Below are 18,134 nucleotides of genomic sequence, written 5' to 3'. Positions count from 1 at the left end.
CCTAATCATTGGTAAATTTCAGATTGAAGATGGATCTTTTCATGTGAAATATTCATACTTTCACATAAATTATAATTAGCATAAACAAAAATTTATAGTAAAATATACTGTTACAAGTTACATCAAAATTTATTGACAATCTAACATTTAATTTATTTCAATGGATTCTAGTAAAAACAGTAAAATATAATAAATATAATAAGAAATAATGAATACCTTTGTCACAACAGTGAACAACGAAAAAATGTATTAAAGAGAATTAATGTTTTCAATCAATTAAAACCAAAATTAAAATTGTTCATTTCTGGAGATCAATTATTTGAAATTGAAGATCTGTTTTAAACTCTAATTGTAAAAACGGAAGTATGGACTAAAATCAATGAATTGAAGGTGAATTACATTGTAGTCAATATGATTGACGGTGAAAAACAGTTTTAATACTTTTTTAAAGTTAAATAAAATTGCAATTACTAAAATTTGTATAAATTCCAGTAAAACAGAAAATTTTAAATAACTTATTTCTCTTAGTGTATTTTGTTCCTATTTATAATTTTTAGAAGGTTTACTAAATAGAAACCAAATAGTTGCAAGCAGTCAAACAAATAAGTCATTAATTAATATTGTATATATTTAAAAAAATATGTGCTCAACCGCTGAGCTTAAAAGTAAAAAAACCGGCTAATACCTGAAATTCTAGTCCGTGCTTCTCTCTACAATAGTCTTTAATCTTAGGGTAGCACTTGGCCATTAGGGTGTTCCGTTCCATTGTGGTGTCTGAAAATGTATTTCACTTTGAGCAGCCTGAACCGTGCACTTTTTGCTATCTTTACCTGTGAATGTGGAACTTGTAAATATTCTTACAATTTTTGAGCTAACTGGTGGCAGGCTCTCTAGGGAGCCCGCAAAAATCAAATCTATTGTCCGGTCGTCCATATTCGAAAATGTTTTCAGCCGAACTTAGGGCAGTATACTGAGCGCTGCTTTAAATGTTAGTAGCCGGGACAGCGCGCCATAATTTCTCGTCATAATCGATCAGTCGTTCTGAGTTTATCCATATAACGTGTCTTGAAGACCATCGGTGCAATGATAGGAAATGTTGGTTTATAAAATTAGAAGGTTTTGAATGCATTCGCATGCACTTTTTACCATTTGATCACCCATTTTGTTACAGATACGATCTTGATTGTGTAACTTGAGTGACCATGCAAGCTCAATCTTCTAACAGCATGGAGGTGGCTGTGGACCCACATACTACCCAAATGAACCAGTTTATGTCCTATATTAAAACTTTGGACAATCCTGACTGTAAAGATGATCTTAAGCTGAAAGCGATTCAGGAAATCAGTAACAATTTTGAGGTAGCTGTTAAATAAGCGTTGTTTTCTCATAACTTCAATTGTATTGCTTTTTTAGTTGATACTGAGCTCCACACACTATACCACGTTCCTCAGTTTGTCCATTAAGGTTTTCCTCAACATTCTAGGAGAAGGCGAGCCATATTTTATAGCCGAATACAACATTCAGCAAGTATGCACAGATGGGCTACTCATAGTTCCTGTTGTAAACATTTCTTCTTTTATAGGTGAGAAAGTTAATACTTGAAATTCTCTACCGGCTTCCTACAAATGAGCATTTGAAGAAGTATGAACGTCCTATTCTGAACTTGATGTTAAGATTGCTAGAAACTGACAACGAATCGAATGTTTTAGTATGCTTAAAAATTATAATTGAGCTGCACAAAATTTATAAGCCCGCAATGAATAGCGGTATCCATCAGTGAGTTTTTGTTACTGTCGAACTAATCATAAGGTTTGCTTACTATGCTTGGTTTTTTCAGATTTCTGAAGTTTGTTAAATCGGTCTACACAAACTTGCCAAACCACATGCCAAAAATATTCGAGCCCAAAACTCCTATTAAAGTCAAAGACCTGACCGATTTAAACCTAGACGAACTCCTGCAGGAAACATTTACGATTAGAAGCATTCAAACTGAAAATCGAAGCGAAGATGGAACACTCATTGCTGAAGTAACTGACTAACTAATTTGCTCAACAATTCCTCAACAATCGTTTATTTCAGTACTTTCTTATTCCGAAAGCCGTATTATCTCTTAAAGTTCTTCAAGAGTTGCCCATAATCGTAGTGCTGATGTATCAATTGTACAAACAAGACGTTCATCAAGGTGTCAGCGATTTTATTCCGTTGATCATGAAAACTATAACGCTTCAGCCGTCATTAGAGCTCAGACAGATGGACAACTTCAATAAAGAGACATTTGTCGATTTCATGGGAGCGCAGATTAAAACTCTCAGTTTTATGGCCTACATTATCAAAAGTTACATTGAAGTCGTGAGTAGCCACGTCGGATTTATTACTTTAATGTTTATCATATTAATTGTAGGTCAAAAATCACGCAGACTCGTTAGTCCAAGGTATGCTTGAGCTACTATCGCTCTGTCCAATGGAGGTGTCACATTTAAGGAGGGAACTCTTAATTGCTGCAAGGCATATCCTAGCTACAGATCTGCGCACTAGTAAGTGATCATTTTGCTAACTCATTGCGAATGAAAATTTAAAATAATGAGCAGCAATTGTGACAGTGGTTTTGCTTGAAGTTTATGTGTTTTTTTAGAGAAAAAAAATTGAAAAAATTCTTGAAAATTTTCGAGGAGCAAGTTTTGCTAAAGGACGCCCTCGGATTTGTAACTTTGGCTCGGTTTTAACGCGGTTAAAAACCAATTGGCTTTGAGATTTAATTAGAAACACTGCTTCTTTATATTATATGAACAATTTTTTTCTTGGATATTAGTATTAACGTTATGTACAAGATGTTACAAATTCGAGGTGTTAGCATTCGGATCTCGGAAACCCTACACGTTACGAAGTTGGTTAATTAGGAAAAAGTTGCGCATTTTGGTTAGAGGTGTGCTAAACGGTTATTTTTCTGGAACAGGTTATACAGTTGAACTTTGAAAATTCGCAACGATAATGATGGTAGAAATAGTGATTATAAATAATGATTCAGTTTATTAAAACACATTATTAAATTTTTACTTTATTACACAAAAACAAAACATGGGTCATAAGTAACTACTTAAAGGAAAAAACTGATAATAAAATCGAAGGTTTAAATGAAATTTCCGCTTTGCGTGCGAAAAAAAGCTAATTTTTATTTAAAAAATGAATTAACATTTAAGAATAGTTTTTTGTGGATACTTAAGTCTAGTTGTTCTCTCGTTTATGATAGACCCGGTTTGGAAAATGTTTCACATGGAACAGAAGTACTAATATACGTGCGTTTGTTTGTTATGAAACAAGTTTGTCTAAATCTTGAAAAATTGAATACTTAATTTTCTTCTTGTCTTCTCTTTAATCTATAATTTAGGTAGATATTAATTTTAAATAATTGTTAACTAAATCTTTTAACAAATCTTTTGAACTTCCTCTGATCGATGGGGCACCACAGTTTTTTGTAATAGAATTTGGATTATTTACGCGTGTTATTACGTCAAGAATAACATTAAATAATCCACATTAACAGTAATACTGATCGGCTAAAAATGCTGAATTATATCAACAGTAATTCTTCTAGGCGAAAGGTGATAAACACAATCATCAACGCAACTGAAACTGCTGTAACTGGATAGATGGCTCGACGGTGTCGCATCGGTTCTTTTATTTACTATTTATTTTTTATTTACTTTTTAGGGTTTATGAGACGGTTCCAGAAACAACCGCTTAAATTGTAACTGCAGTTACGTTAAATACCGACCCTAATTTTGATGCTTAACTTAATGGTGTTTTGAAAGATTGAAAGAGTTAAAAATTCCGGTAACTTCCAAAAATATTCGAAGAAAACCAAAATTTGCTCAAATTATGCTCTACAAGATAATACTATCCGATCATGTGGATTCAATATTCATCAACCGTTTCTTTCAAACCGTCAGATTTATAATTTTAATATCGAAACCTGTAAGTGCGGCTATAATTTAAAATTAATTGTTGCACAACTGACAATCGCACATTTAAATTTTTTTTGGAAATAAACTTTAAAATTATCCAATTAGGTACTATTAACTTTGGTTCGATTTATGTATGTAAATAAGTAGTACACTTAATATAATAATGAAAGCATTGAAAAAATTTCAAAATTGAAAAAATCCCTTTTTTGAGACGATAAACTCCCCGACGACTCGAGCCTGAACCGCGGCAAATTTATTTGATGTTTTATGAAAACAGGGGCAGAAAATGGAGCGTCTGTAGGGTTTTGCTTGGCACCTCCTCATATATTATTATTAATAATTTTAAAATATGTCCAAAAAAAAGCTAAGAAGAAAATAAAAACAGTTACGCAAATTTCAAAGCTGTTTTCAAATATGTCTGGAAGTAGTAGGAATTCCCAATTGTTAAAACATCATTTTGTTCATCATCAGAATGCGTATCCTTGCCCTAATTGCATCGACTTTGCGTCTCTTAAGGAACATATTTAAAAAACAAAATTGATAAAACGTTATAGTGTTATTTATATATAATTATCATGCCTTTAATCTGCTAATTTATTTTAGAGTTTGTGCCATATATTGAGCGTCTATTTGACGAAGATGTGTTGCTGGGTCGTGGCTGGACGACTCATGAATCCTTACGCCCTTTGGCTTACTCCACACTAGCAGATTTGGTACATCATGTCCGGCAGTTTTTACCTATGGACGACCTTACGAGGGCAGTTCATTTGTTCGGTAAAAACGTGCATGACGAAAGCTTAGTCACTACCATTCATACCATGTCTTGTAAGCTGTTGTTAAACCTAGTTGAATGGATTCGCCACAAATCTGAGGCCGAAAATAGGTAGTTGTATTTATGCCATGGCTATTTAAGAAATTGATTTATATATTTATAGTCTTATAGTATGTATGGCGAATTTTATAACGATTTAACAAGCCATATAAGATAGGGCTTATAAAGAGGCATTTGCACGCCAGACATATTACTTGACTCAGGCCCATATTAAGTATATCTAAAAATCGAGAAATAAGTGGAAGATTTTTTCTCGTTTTGCTAATTCGATAAACATGGTCTATAAAATATTCGTTCAAATCTTTCTTTTCAAATTCCAAAAATTTTTTTATATTGTTTCTTATTTTGTAATTATTACAAATTAATGGGCTCGTTTTCTTTCAATTGCAGCAACGATGGAAGAGATTTGTTGATGAGAATGCTCGAAATATTTGTACTGAAGTTTAAAACAATATCCAAAATTCATCTACCGATTCTTGTATCCCGTTCAGATCAGAAAAAACTTGAGTCAGAGGTAATGAGTTGAGTGCAATATGGCAAAAATAAAAATTTACACCGATATGTTTTATATTTATTTTGTAGAGTAAAACAGATTCAACCGATATTTTGGAATCCCTAAATACAATCCAATCTGATGCAGGGTTAGTCAAGTCACGCTTCGGTAGTCAACAAAATACCACCAATACTTATAGCGTAGCTGAGTATAGAAGTCTGGTCAAAACGTTGGTATGGCCTAATGTTGCTGTTGTTATTTTCATGCCAGAAAACTGAAATATCTGACTTGATTTAGGTGTGCGGTGTTAAGACCATTACTTGGGTATGCTGCAGCCGGAAAACTCCGACCGGCCAAACAATGGCGGAAGCTCGACTTTTCCAACCGCATGAAACGCTAATTTTTGTCAGATTGGTGCGATGGGCTTTGAAAGCTTTAGATGTATATACTCTTAATATAGGTCATGTGTCAAAAGTAAGAAAGATATACGTTGAAATAGGAAAGCAAGAAACACGATCGTTTTGTAGGTTGTTATGAATATGAAAGCAAAGGAGGAAAAGGAAGTGCTGGAACATTTTAGCGGTGTATTTTCCATGATGAAGCCTCAGACTTTTCAAGAAATATTTTCCAGCACCATAGAGTATCTAGTGGAAAGAGTCAACAAAGTAAATTGTTTTCATTTAAATTACTTTCTAATTGCTACTCATGCTGCAATTACAGAATTCCACATTGCAAACTATTCCTAATACGCTTCTGGCAAACCCTGCTACTAGCCCCATCTTTGCAACTGTATTAGTGGAATATTTGCTCGAACGTATGGAAGAAATGGGTGTAAATGTCGAACGAAGCGATCTTTATTTGCGACTTTTCAAACTGGTATTTGGAAGCGTTTCGTTGTTTCCTCAAGAAAATGAGAACATGTTAAGACCGCATCTACATCAAATCGTTAACAAGTAAGTTAAGGAGAAAGACGTTCGATTGGTACTAATTTTAAACTTTAAGGTCGATGGAATATGCTATGTTAGCTACGCGGCCTCACAATTATTTTATGTTGTTGCGTGCTTTGTTCCGTTCAATAGGTGGTGGGAGCCACAACTTACTTTACCAGGTATTTTTTTAACGCCTTTGCTTTTTTTTGCTACATATTTTCATTGTCCTAAGGAATTTCTGCCATTGTTGCCTCAACTTCTAGAGGGATTGAATCGTCTGCAGAGCGGATTGCACAAACAAGACATGAAAGATTTGTTTGTAGAACTCTGTTTAACGGTGCCTGTTAGGCTCAGTTCGTTATTGCCTTATTTACCCATGTTGATGGATCCCTTGGTAATACGTTTCTAGTTAACTCGCAAACAGTTACATTAATTTCCATATCTCAGGTATCTGCTCTAAACGGGTCGCCATCCTTAATTAGCCAAGGTCTCCGAACGCTGGAATTATGCGTCGATAATTTACAGCATGACTTTCTGTATGAACACATTCAACCTGTTAGAGCCGAACTTATGCAAGCCTTATGGAAAACATTGAGAAACAATGACCAGGTAATAATTAGAGTTGGTTAATTTTTAAAATTAAACTGAACTATGCATTCGTTTAAGCTCGCCCAAGTAGCATTTAAAGTACTTGGGAAATTTGGCGGTGGAAACCGAAAAATGATGATTGAACCTCAAAAATTGGAGTTTATTTCATCTGATTTCGACCCCCCCGCAATATTAGCAAGGTTTGATGATTATCTGAAACCTGTAGAATTCCCAGTTGCACCAGTAAGTATTTTTTTAACACTGAACTTCACTTATGTACATGTGTAATGAAATCACTTGTTTCCTTAGGTTATGGAGACAGCATTTAACGCTCTCAAGCAAAGTTCTACTGATCCATTCTATCGAAAGCAGGCATGGGAAGTGATAAAGTGCTACCTTACCGCATCCAGAGGTCTCAGTGATAACAAACAAACTTTGATAAACTTATTCTTGCATCCCAGTTTTCAAGATCCTGCAACAATTAGAACTATCAAAGGTTCAAACTATTTGTCTATTCATAAACAGGCACGAGACACACATCAGTTGGCTTTAACAGGTACATTACATTTTAATCTATTATATTACTTATAATAATCAGATTCCTTTATTTATAAACATATTTTGAACAGATTGGAACAATCACATTTCTCGAGTTCTATTGGCAGATTCCGCACTCTTGGGTTTCCCGGTTTTTCGCTAAGAATCTAATCTGTTTTCTTCACCGTATTGTACTGATAGATACAGTCAGAGTTGTAAACTTGGCCTTTTGTTGTAGGGATGATTATCGGGGCGGCTATTAAAGAACTGCGTGAAGCAGCAATGCAGACGTTTGTTTTGCTTGTAAGACATTATACCATGGTTGCTGTAGCTCAAGAATGTGGCGCTTTCGCCTACACCCCAGAACCCAACAAGCAAATTGATTTAGATCCGTTGATTTTGGTGGACGCTTTAGCTGTTATAATGGGACATGAAGAGCGCGAACTGTGCAAACCAGGTCATATTGGTTTGGTAAGTTCACACTCAATGCTGGCCATATTTGGAGCTTAATAGCCGTTTGCACAATTTTTATCCTAAGTGAATAATAAGCAGTTGCAGTTGAAAAATACGGTATCATACCAGTTCCCTATCATACAGGAAGATGGACAGGCATGCCTTTCATCTCTCAACAAGAACAAAATATAAAAAAGTTCGGGGAGACTGCTAGTGTTGTTGTTTGTGTAAAAGTTCAGGCCGACCCCATATTATTTCCTCAAAAAGAACGTTGCGTAATTCACAGAAGAAGCAACCGACGACAACTTCAAGCTCAAAGGAGAAAAAGTGTCTTGAACAATCAGTCTTTTCATAAAGACTGTCTAAAGCGTACAGTAAAATTTCTCTAAGAGATATAACCACCACCGACGTAAAAGTTAGCTAAAAATCAATTTAAAGCCTTCTTAAGCCATCGTCGACATGGCCGCTAAATTAAGGATTCCTTAACTCACGAATTACTAGCGATGCAAAAGAAAGCTGTCTGTTAAGACGGTCTTAACGCTAAGACGTCCTTACGGTGCAAACGGCCATAAGAATAGTTAAATCTCTTACTTTGGGTAATATTTGTGTCTGTTAAACAGTATATGATTTTATTTATTCAAGATGCTGATAATTGATACGGCCACCACATTGCTGGGTAGCAAAGAAATGGCCTGCCGGCTACCACTCATCGAGTATCTATCGGAGAAAATGTGTGGTTTGTGTTACGAAAGGGCTTGGTATGCTAAATTAGGCGGTTGCTTAGCCATTAAATTTATGTTTGAAAAGGTATGTAAAGCTCCTATGGATAACAGTTTTGGTTCAGCTGAATCGTTTTTAGTGCGCAATAAAATGGGTGTACGAACATATGTACACGTTCCTTAAAGCATTACTCTTTGTTATGATGGATCTAACTGGTGAAGTATCAAGCGGGGCTTTAGATATGGCACGTGAAAATCTCCAGAAAATGCTGATAATTCTTGCAAGCCCGCCACCTGAAGGTAGTGATGCTGAGACGAAAAACTTGCAAGAAGATGCCTTGAAAAAAATCACACATGAGCTGGTTCGGTGGGTTTCTTTGTTTGCATCCTTATTCTATTTTTATTTAAATTATGTTCATATAGTCAGGTGACTAGTCCGCACAAGATGGTTCGAGATCAAGCCATGGCTAGTCTTCGCCTGATTGCTAAAGAGCAAGACAAAACTGTAACAGAAGTCATGGAACCGTTTAAAGGTATCTTAGCAGATTCGGTGCCACCGAAAAATCATCTACTGATGCATCAACCAGTTATTGTTCAAATGGGGCTTATGGACGGTAACTTTTGTTGTAAAAAACGTAGTGAACCCAGTATGATGTTTGTTGTTTTTTTAGGTACCATGTTTTGCAATACACTACAACCCCGCCTTTTCACATTTTCTTTCGAAATTGCCGAGCATAAAATGTTTATTACCGATTTATTATCATTATGCAAAATGGAAGACACTAGACTAAACAGCTATTTCTGTTACAAGTCGATTTCAAACTTTAACCCCCTGCGCCAAAGTGCTATCAAAGTTTTAGCTTCGTGCTATTACATAGACCAAGTTAGAGACGCAATTTTCGAGGTAACAAGCTCGTTATTTTTGCAATAATCAATAGTACTAACAATAACTTTACAGGTGCTGTACAAGGCCTTAGAAAAATCGAATGCTGAACTTCAAGAAACAGCGTTTGAATGTATGAAAACCTTCATTGCAGGTCACCAGATAGACAAGGAAATATTTAGCCCCATGATACGGCCTTTACTGCTTACCTTAGGAGACGAAAAAGTTGTTACTTTGAATGGAGTAAAAATGCTGTCTTATTTGACACAGCTGTTTCCAAATGGATTCAATGAGGAGCTTTTATGTAGCCAGTTATACATCATTTTAGAAAGTTTATTGGGCAAATTAACTGCAGCGTATAAAGCGGCTCAAGGTAAAAAATGGGAACTCGCTATTGATACATTGTTGCTACATCAACAGCTTGCAGAGTCTGGAGTTGGACGCACAACTAAGTTCGAAATGGAAGAAAAAGTGGCAACGATTATAAACATTTTCCACCAAACACCAGCTGCATCTAGCCAGTACGTTTTAAAACTCATTCAGCTGATAATACAAAGCGAACAAGCAATTTCCATTGGTAAGTTATGTTCACTGTTTTCGGAAACATGCAATATAATGCCGGTTTTATTGATTCTTCAGAACCTAGTAGTACGTTTAGGGAACCTTTGATGAAATTTCTATTAAAATATCCATCCGAAACTCTCAACCTTCTGCTAGACGATAATTTTATTAAAGAGAAATCTTACAGTCGATATTTGGTGTTTATGATTAAGCATAAAGACGGCAAAATTTTCAGGTACGTTATGTTAATTAAAATATATTAATAATCAAAATCTGAATTGCATCTGTTTTCAAATGTAGGGATTATATTCAACAGCATATGGTGAGACGTTTGATTATTTTGGCTCAATCCAACTATGTGAGCATAAATCTAGGCATACAGGAACGCAGTGATTGCCAAAGGAATGAGCTGCAATTTCAAAGCATCCGAATAATATCGTTGCTAATCAAGTTCGAAGACCAATGGTTGGCATCCCAACAGGATTTAGTGCAAGCGTTGAAGCAAATCTGGTGTGACGATGGATATTTGGTAAGTGAAACAAAACTATGGTTGGTGATACTTTACGCACCCCTCTAGAAAGTACCGTAACCGTATGCAGGATTATTCAGAAGGTGGCAAATGAGGACTTTCGTGAGCTACTTTAATTTTGTTGGTACAATTTCATCTTATTGTGCCGTTTCTTATTATACTCGTGACACAGCTGCTCTGAAGATTTCGGATGATGTTTTACTGAACCATCCGCGTAGGTCTTTGGGCCAGGAGAATTACATACATATTAAAAATACATTTCGAATGATTCAATAAATTTTTCTAGCTTGAGGGGTTGAAGGTCCAGCTTTCGCAGCCGGATTCTAAGACCCAAGTCTAAGTCACGCCTAATAAAGAAGTTCTTTATGTCCATAAACGTCCTCCTGGCCTGTTCAATTCTTGATAGTACTTTTGGTACAATTAATGTTATATTATTATGAAACAGTCATGATTTTATAGTTTTTTATTAGTTTAACTCCCCCTTTATAGTAGTTGAAAATAGTCGTGTTAATAGCTGGTGTTAAACCGATCACACTTTCTTGATTCAACCACTTTTTCTTTGAAAATATATGACTGATAAATACTGAAAACTTTTCTTCTGTTTGACAAATAAAATAATTGATACTTAACAGGAGCGGCACAAAAATGTACAAGCAATGGACTACACTCATTGGAAGGAACCAAAGTTACTGGTTAAGATTCTGCTCCATTATTTTTGCCATTACCCGAACGACGTTGATTTATTGTTCCAGTTATTGAGGGCTCTTATTGAAAGATCCATTCCCAATTATCAAGTAAGTGGTGGATTGGTTCAATTTTTAAATTTTCTTTTCTGGATTTATTCAAAATACTTTTAATTGTGATTATTATTTATTTATTAAAGGGTTTTTTATTGCAAATTACTTGAGTAAATTACAAATTTTGATATGCACTTTATTTAAAGACATAGTTTCTATTCCAAGATTCTGGGGAAAAAATGGGACCGAAAACCGAATTCGCATTTCGGCCAACAAATCTTTGAGAAAATTATAAGCGAGCATATAAGCATTGAGCTCATACAGTTAAAAATATTCGATCGGTCGTAAGGACCCTGCAAAGGGGGTATCTCCCTTTGAAAAAAAGGTTCCATTAAAAAGTCCTAACATTAAAAATGTTAGGAGCAAAAATCTGAAAACAGCATTCATTAATCTGAACTATTTGTTTCCTAATTTCAGTTTCTGAAGGATTTCCTGGAAAATACTGTAGCGAAAAATTATACTGTTGAGTGGAAGAGAGCTGCATTTTTCAGATTTGTCGAACTATTTTCGAGCACTGAAATGAGTCAAGAATTAAAAGCTAAGGTAATATTTTTCAGAAGAAAATAACTTTATTAGTTCTATTTCAATTACAACGTAGTGAAATAAACGTTTTCTACTAATTGTCGTTCGATCGATTTTCAGGTGTTACAGTTGATCTTGATTCCATGCTTCAGTGTTAGTTTTGAGCGCGGTGAAACAAACAAATTGATAGGAGGGCCACCAGCGCCATATCAGGTAGCCATATTATAGAGCCAAAAAAGAATTTGTTTCTATTTGATGTGTATACTTTGGTTTATAGGATAATAGTGAAAATGTGGTGTCAGTTTCTATCACCAAACTTATCGATCCAGATAGTCCGTTCCCGCAGGCCGATTGTGTTAGAATTTCACTACTCCAGTTTGCTTGTCTGTTAGTGGAACAGGCCAGTCCACATATTCACGATCATGACCCTAACAATAAAGCTCAGGGCTACAAATTGCGGCGATTGATGACTTTCGCGTGGCCATGTTTGTCTGTTGGAAACTGTGTAGATCCAGCAACAAGGTTGTAATTAATTGAATTACACATTGGCAGGTGTTTTACATCTAATGTCTGTATTTTGCAGATACCACGGCCATCTGCTGCTTTCTCACATAATAGCTAAGTTTGCCATTAATCGGAAAATCGTGCTTCAGGTATTCCATTCCCTGCTAAAAGCTCACGCAGCAGAGGCCCGCACAGTTGTACGGCAAGCTTTAGAAATTCTGACTCCTTCCATGCCATTTAGAATGGAAAATGGTAAGTAGATTGTCTAAAAAAATTGTAGTAGACAGAAACTGCAGAAATAAACTTTCTAGGGTATGACATGTTAACCCACTGGACTAAGAAAATTTTAACTGATGAAGGACATTCCATACAGCAATTGTTTCACATTTTACAGCTTGTCGTAAAACATTACAAGGTAAACTATGAGATATGATAGAATGATTCAATTGTTTTTTTTTGTTTTGGTTTAGGTGTACTATCCAGTGCGTCACGATTTAGTTCAGAATATGGTAAATTCCATACAACGGCTGGGTTTCAGTGCTCAGCCTAGTCTTGACCACAGGAAATTGGCGGTCGAACTAGCGGAAGTGATTATCAAATGGGAGCTATGCGGAATCAAGGAGGAAAACTCGCCTGGCGATGGCGTATCTTGTAACATTGCTAAAACCAAAAAGTTCTTTAAGAATCAAGTTGAAACGGGACTACGGCGATCTATTAGCGACGACAGATCTGATAGAACAGATCCACATAGAAAGAAACTTGCATTGGCTTCTTCTGGAGGACCGATTCCTACTCCTATTAAATCTACAGACCCGTCAGTTCCAGAACATATAGATAAACGCCATACTGATACAGTTTTAAATTTTTTGTTGCGATTGGCTTGTCAGGTCAGTATTTGGCCACATCCGTTCGATGATTTTTTTCAAGTCAAAATCGTAAATTTTAGGTGAGCGAAATGGCGCCTCAAAATCCAGTTACACCCGCCAACACAAGTCCGGCCGAATTGCTATCGCGCCGCTGCATACTTCTCCTGAAAAGCGCCTTAAAGCCGGAACTATGGCAAGTGCCAGTGGATCTTAATTTGGGCTTTTTCAATAAAATATTACTGTCTGTGGGGTCAGCCAATTACAATTCTTCGAACATTTGCACCGCTTTAGAATTGTTGACGTTCCTGTTATCTGCCTTGAGAAGAGAACAGATTTTGGATCAATATAAACATTTGCAGGTACTTTTACTGATTTAAAAGCGAAGACATTTTTTTGAAACAAGTAATTGTGCTGAATTAGGTGAGACGAGGAAGTAATGAAAATGTAATTTTTACTTTTTCATTAACCATACTGAATGTTTAAGTATTTATGGAGTCTATCCATTATTTTCCATCGTTTGCTCAGAAACCTTATACAAAGCAAAGTCAGTTTGCGTGGCTGCTGTCCAAGTGCTTTACTCAACACGTAAATTTGGACATTTTTCTGAAAAATAAACATATTTAACTTCTACCGTTTGAAATTTCTTAAACAGATCTTCTTACGAAGCAGTGTAAACTCTCTTCTGTTCACTAAAGCATCTGCAACCAAAAAAATGTCGACAATTTTCAGTCACTGTGCATAGTAAGTGTGTAAATAATTCCTATTGTACATAACGATTAATTACAGGAAGGACTGGCAGCATGTATTGTAACTTCCGATGAAAAGATCATCCAAATGATGCACAGTTTGTTGGTAAACCTGTTTCAGCTGTTCCCATTGGAAAGAGTCAACAAAATCGATGAGCTCAACGTGTTTTACAGTAGAATCAATGACGAAATCCTAAAGAGCCTAAATAAGTACGAAGAGATCAAATCGCCTATGGGTAAGACCACAAGCAATATTAGTTGCAGCCACAACCTTATTACTTAATTTCAGCTCTTTTCGGCACCGTGATGATCCTGAAAGCCGCTTGCATAAATCGTCCCACGTATATTGACACTATGCTGTTAACGTTTATGAGAGTGTTGCACCAAGTGGCTAAGGAGCATTTACAGCCCACGTCTCAAGAATATGTTTCTCGTACCGTGGATGTACTTATCCTTTGCCTGGATTTGGTGAAAAATAGAACTGAAGTTATGAGTTTGGAAATGAGAAAATCATTTATAGGATCTATACTAGTAGGTTTGATGGAGAAAACACAAAACGTCAAGGTAGGCAAGGGTACCTTAATTTTCAGGAGTTTAAAATGTTGCTCCTAAAAATGTGGTGACCTTTTTTTTGTTAGGTGTTGAAATTCCAGCCTCGGGCCTCGTAAAGCTTTAATTCGTCTACAGGTTAAATGCTAAGCGCAACTCAAAGTGCAGCACAGTGAGACGCGATGAGTTATAACGAAAAATACTCTACAGGTTCAGAGTCTACAGGCTCTGGATGACATCAAAATTTCGAATTTCACTCATTGCTAAGGAAATTTTGTTTAATATTTGAAAAAAATTGTTGCGGGACAAATTTTGCATCGCGTTTTTCGAAAATAAATTTCTCAGAAACGAAAAATACTTACAAGTTCAGAGTTGTGCGTTCAGTAAAGAAGGCTGCACTCTGAATGTCGTCAAAATATCTTCAAAAATTAACACTTTTACGCAACTGCAACAAAAAACAGGCCAAACTAAAACTCTTGACTTGACTTTTTTTTAACAAAAAAAAACAAGCACACTTTCAATTATTTAAGAGAATTATCACACAGGCCTCAACTAATTCTGTTATTCAAACAAAATTACTAAACAAAAAATCCATAAAGAAATCACTTAAAAATGAAACTGTTGCTCAATTTCCGGTCGATGTTAGAAACCTTCAGCTAATTAAAAATGTTCTTTAAAAGTTCTGATTTCAAGAATTATTCCGCCACAAGCGTAATTCGACGGCACGATGAATTATAACTCACAGAGCGGCATCAACTCAAAAGCGCCACTTCACACCGTGTTACCCAGGCCTACGTCAAGTTAAACAAATGCACTCATTAAATGAGTTTTGCTCGTGTTGTGTGTATTATAATGTGCGTGAAATTAATCGCAGAATCTATTCCAATCTCGCAAAATTTGTTGTTTTTTTCGTGGCGAACCTAACGCACATACATATATAAACGTGCAACCGAAAAATACCCATAAAACCTTTAAATGATTTTCCTTTGCGTCTGTCAGAGACTCAAAATGGTCTTAATTGTTCCATCTGAGTAGATGAATAACTTGAGCAGCTCAATTGTTTATGTTATCGTTTTTCTCTCAATTTGATTTCCTAATAGTTATAAACGCACTCATCAATTTATTTTAGGTGATGAAAGCTGTTACAAAAATGATAGAGGAATGGATGAAAAGCAAAGATATAGGTGGAGTCAATCCAGCGCCCAGCTTCCGAGAAAGGTCAATTTTATTAGTGAAACTTACCCAATATGTGGAAAAACGTTTCCCTGATGAAACCGAATTGAATGCTCAGTTTTTGGAACTCGTCAGCTATGTATACATGAACGATACTTTAAAATCAACTGAATTGGCTTCTAAGTTGGAGCAAGCGTTCTTAGCCGGTCTGAGATGCACTCAACCACACATTCGAGCAAAGTTTTTCAAGGCAAGCGAATTGACTGCTTCTAACATTCAAGCGTTTACATCCAAATATTCATAGATACTGGATTCGTCGATGAAGCGTCGTCTATACGATCGATTACTTTATATTGTGTGTTCTCAAAGCTGGGAACCAATCGGGCCACATTACTGGATCAAACAAATCATCGAACTACTTCTGGTGAGTACATCTTTTGGTTTTATTGCGCGTATTGGCTAATTTTAAGAAAGTTGTCTCAAAATTAGACCATTGCATTCAGTATTCTGCGGGAGGTCAATCTCAATTAAAATATTATATTATTGATATTCAAAGAGTAATAAGTAGTTAGTCTTTGTTATATTATTTACTCAGGAGATTTTGTGTAGGTAACTGTGGCACCATCCATAGGAATTGAAATGGCCCATCAGAGTAGTATTTTGCCTAGTATTACGTCAGTAATTAAACAGGAAAAACGCACCGAATTTCAAGAAACGAATCCCGAAAATGTAAAGTTCTACGATTGTACTGAAATTAAAGAGGAGGTGAGTAGTAACTTTAACATTTCCTGGCCTGTTACATAAAAAAAGTGTTGCTTAAAGGTAATCGACATGGAATCTGTTGAAACACAACCCGATGAAAAGCCATTAAGTAGAGCGGAGACAATCACCAAAATGATCAATAAACATTTTGAATTCATCGAGGTAAGTAAGCTATGAACTAAATATACACCAATCATATGTAGCACCAGGAAAAATGCCAAAGTGAATAGGATTTCCATTAGCTGAACTTTTTCCAAGTACTCGACACCAATTTCGCCCCATTTAGTTAATTTCTTTTCTAATTCGTTTCTTTTTAGGTATCACGAAACATCACCACAGAGCAATTTCTGTTGGCAGCCGCTCAGCTTTGTCACATAGATACCAATTTAGCTGAGCAAGTGTGGCTTAGTCTGTTTCCTCAGTTATGGAGTATTCTGGACGAAGAAGAACGAGTTGCTATTTCAAAGAGAATAATCGCTTTCATTACCTCGGGTGCACACAGTGGTCAAAAAGATTGTCAGCCGAGTGCCCTCAACACTTTTGTTGAGGCTTTGTTTAGGTAAAATATACTGGTTTATAATTGAAATATATTAGACATTTGCCTCAATTTCAATTTAGAGGCCCCATTACAAAGCATCTGATTGTTATTTTTATATAAACATATGAATTAAGTGTTATAAATATTTGCAACAATCAACTGTTATTTACAGATGCAAGCCACAAGTGTACATACCACCAGCTACCATGAAGTATATTGCAAAACATCACAATCTCTGGCACAGAATGGCCCTTGAAATGGAGCAACAAGCATTTGATCCATCAATGAAATCTGTTGGTGGTGGCAACTATTATGAGGTCGATGGAGAGCAGGTGAGCTCTATTTAGCTGTCTGAAATGACCTGACTTATTAAGGGCATCCATTTTTAGGGTGAACTATTAGATTCATTAGGAGATTTGTATCATCAGATGTGCGAAGAAGACTTGTGGGCCGGTTTATGGCAAAAGCATGCCCATTATAGAGAAACCAGTATAGCAATTACCTATGAACAACATGGCTTTTTCGAAAAAGCCCAAGGCCAATACGAGGCTGCAATGGATAAATTTAAAAGTAACGAACTTGTGGAAATGCACAGCAGCTATACAAATTTCAATGTTATTTCTTTCCAGGCGACTTGGCCCTCGGACCCGTTCCAGCTGAACATCAACGTGAAATCCTATTATGGAACAATCAATGGATAAGATGCGCAAAAGAACTGCAGATGTGGGATATTTTATCAGAACATGCCCAACTGGGAGTAAATGATCCGATGCTGCAATTAGACGTGAGTTTTGCTTGTGCTCTTTACGCTGAAAGCTTTTTAGTTGAAAACTGTTGTCCCATCGTTGATTTGGCTCGTATTTTAGTCCGCCTGGCGTACTTCTAAACCCAACTGGGAATTGATGAAAGAGGCACTAGTTAACGTGGATTTTGTTTCCAATAAGGATACTGCGTGGAAAGCTACTCTTTATGGAGGCTTTCTATGCATTTGTCAACCAGAAGAGAGTAAGCCGTTGTTGTATGTTGAAAGGTGAGATGTTTGTTGAAAAGAGAGACACTCATGTACCTGAGATTAAGCTGAGAATTCAAGAATTATTTTTGCTTTACAATACTTAGCGAATTGATGGGGAATTGAAAGTTCGATTCAGTCATAACAGCATGACTGAGGAAATTCGAGGAGTTTTAACCCAG

At 36.0% G+C, this 18,134-nt stretch overlaps 2 protein-coding genes across 3 annotated transcripts in view; one reads left to right on the top strand and one right to left on the bottom strand.

The window, feature by feature from the left end:
* Nucleotides 1–1,157, bottom strand: part of LOC109543997 (NACHT and WD repeat domain-containing protein 2) — a 17,597-nt gene extending 16,440 nt beyond the window's left edge. Inside the window, exons 1-2 of the mRNA XM_048665747.1 lie at nucleotides 831–1,157; nucleotides 686–774 (exon numbers count right to left, since the gene is read on the bottom strand). Of these exons, the coding sequence (XP_048521704.1) occupies nucleotides 686–774; nucleotides 831–933 (192 nt within the window). The 5' untranslated portion in view covers nucleotides 934–1,157. The remainder of the gene's footprint in view (nucleotides 1–685; nucleotides 775–830) is intronic.
* Nucleotides 1–18,134, top strand: part of LOC109543994 (transcription-associated protein 1) — a 43,360-nt gene that overhangs the window by 15,307 nt on the left and 9,919 nt on the right. For both annotated transcript variants that reach the window (XM_019913959.2, XM_019913958.2), the window contains exons 2-46: nucleotides 1,172–1,358; nucleotides 1,414–1,527; nucleotides 1,583–1,776; nucleotides 1,838–2,027; nucleotides 2,080–2,349; nucleotides 2,402–2,534; nucleotides 4,566–4,848; nucleotides 5,185–5,308; nucleotides 5,377–5,520; nucleotides 5,585–5,761; nucleotides 5,815–5,952; nucleotides 6,008–6,240; nucleotides 6,290–6,395; nucleotides 6,449–6,610; nucleotides 6,664–6,825; nucleotides 6,883–7,047; nucleotides 7,114–7,360; nucleotides 7,580–7,812; nucleotides 8,437–8,601; nucleotides 8,654–8,880; nucleotides 8,937–9,127; nucleotides 9,185–9,417; nucleotides 9,472–9,769; nucleotides 9,824–9,973; nucleotides 10,036–10,192; nucleotides 10,258–10,486; nucleotides 11,119–11,280; nucleotides 11,701–11,826; nucleotides 11,926–12,018; nucleotides 12,083–12,327; nucleotides 12,389–12,561; nucleotides 12,621–12,724; nucleotides 12,780–13,196; nucleotides 13,256–13,534; nucleotides 13,962–14,157; nucleotides 14,211–14,485; nucleotides 15,600–15,893; nucleotides 15,948–16,067; nucleotides 16,253–16,408; nucleotides 16,466–16,567; nucleotides 16,723–16,964; nucleotides 17,116–17,275; nucleotides 17,333–17,513; nucleotides 17,573–17,727; nucleotides 17,810–17,973. In XM_019913959.2, the coding sequence (XP_019769518.2) occupies nucleotides 1,203–1,358; nucleotides 1,414–1,527; nucleotides 1,583–1,776; nucleotides 1,838–2,027; nucleotides 2,080–2,349; nucleotides 2,402–2,534; nucleotides 4,566–4,848; nucleotides 5,185–5,308; nucleotides 5,377–5,520; nucleotides 5,585–5,761; nucleotides 5,815–5,952; nucleotides 6,008–6,240; nucleotides 6,290–6,395; nucleotides 6,449–6,610; nucleotides 6,664–6,825; nucleotides 6,883–7,047; nucleotides 7,114–7,360; nucleotides 7,580–7,812; nucleotides 8,437–8,601; nucleotides 8,654–8,880; nucleotides 8,937–9,127; nucleotides 9,185–9,417; nucleotides 9,472–9,769; nucleotides 9,824–9,973; nucleotides 10,036–10,192; nucleotides 10,258–10,486; nucleotides 11,119–11,280; nucleotides 11,701–11,826; nucleotides 11,926–12,018; nucleotides 12,083–12,327; nucleotides 12,389–12,561; nucleotides 12,621–12,724; nucleotides 12,780–13,196; nucleotides 13,256–13,534; nucleotides 13,962–14,157; nucleotides 14,211–14,485; nucleotides 15,600–15,893; nucleotides 15,948–16,067; nucleotides 16,253–16,408; nucleotides 16,466–16,567; nucleotides 16,723–16,964; nucleotides 17,116–17,275; nucleotides 17,333–17,513; nucleotides 17,573–17,727; nucleotides 17,810–17,973 (8,525 nt within the window). In that variant the 5' untranslated portion in view covers nucleotides 1,172–1,202. The remainder of the gene's footprint in view (nucleotides 1–1,171; nucleotides 1,359–1,413; nucleotides 1,528–1,582; nucleotides 1,777–1,837; nucleotides 2,028–2,079; nucleotides 2,350–2,401; nucleotides 2,535–4,565; nucleotides 4,849–5,184; nucleotides 5,309–5,376; nucleotides 5,521–5,584; nucleotides 5,762–5,814; nucleotides 5,953–6,007; nucleotides 6,241–6,289; nucleotides 6,396–6,448; nucleotides 6,611–6,663; nucleotides 6,826–6,882; nucleotides 7,048–7,113; nucleotides 7,361–7,579; nucleotides 7,813–8,436; nucleotides 8,602–8,653; nucleotides 8,881–8,936; nucleotides 9,128–9,184; nucleotides 9,418–9,471; nucleotides 9,770–9,823; nucleotides 9,974–10,035; nucleotides 10,193–10,257; nucleotides 10,487–11,118; nucleotides 11,281–11,700; nucleotides 11,827–11,925; nucleotides 12,019–12,082; nucleotides 12,328–12,388; nucleotides 12,562–12,620; nucleotides 12,725–12,779; nucleotides 13,197–13,255; nucleotides 13,535–13,961; nucleotides 14,158–14,210; nucleotides 14,486–15,599; nucleotides 15,894–15,947; nucleotides 16,068–16,252; nucleotides 16,409–16,465; nucleotides 16,568–16,722; nucleotides 16,965–17,115; nucleotides 17,276–17,332; nucleotides 17,514–17,572; nucleotides 17,728–17,809; nucleotides 17,974–18,134) is intronic.

The sequence above is a fragment of the Dendroctonus ponderosae genome, unplaced genomic scaffold (assembly GCF_020466585.1).
Source record: "Dendroctonus ponderosae isolate FM_Combo_2020 unplaced genomic scaffold, Dpon_F_20191213v2 Dpon_F_20191213_4, whole genome shotgun sequence".
In the NCBI taxonomy this organism is placed as follows: Eukaryota; Metazoa; Arthropoda; class Insecta; order Coleoptera; family Curculionidae; genus Dendroctonus; species Dendroctonus ponderosae.
Note: the sequence above shows the minus strand (reverse complement) of the source record. Positions and strands in the feature narration are given on the sequence as shown.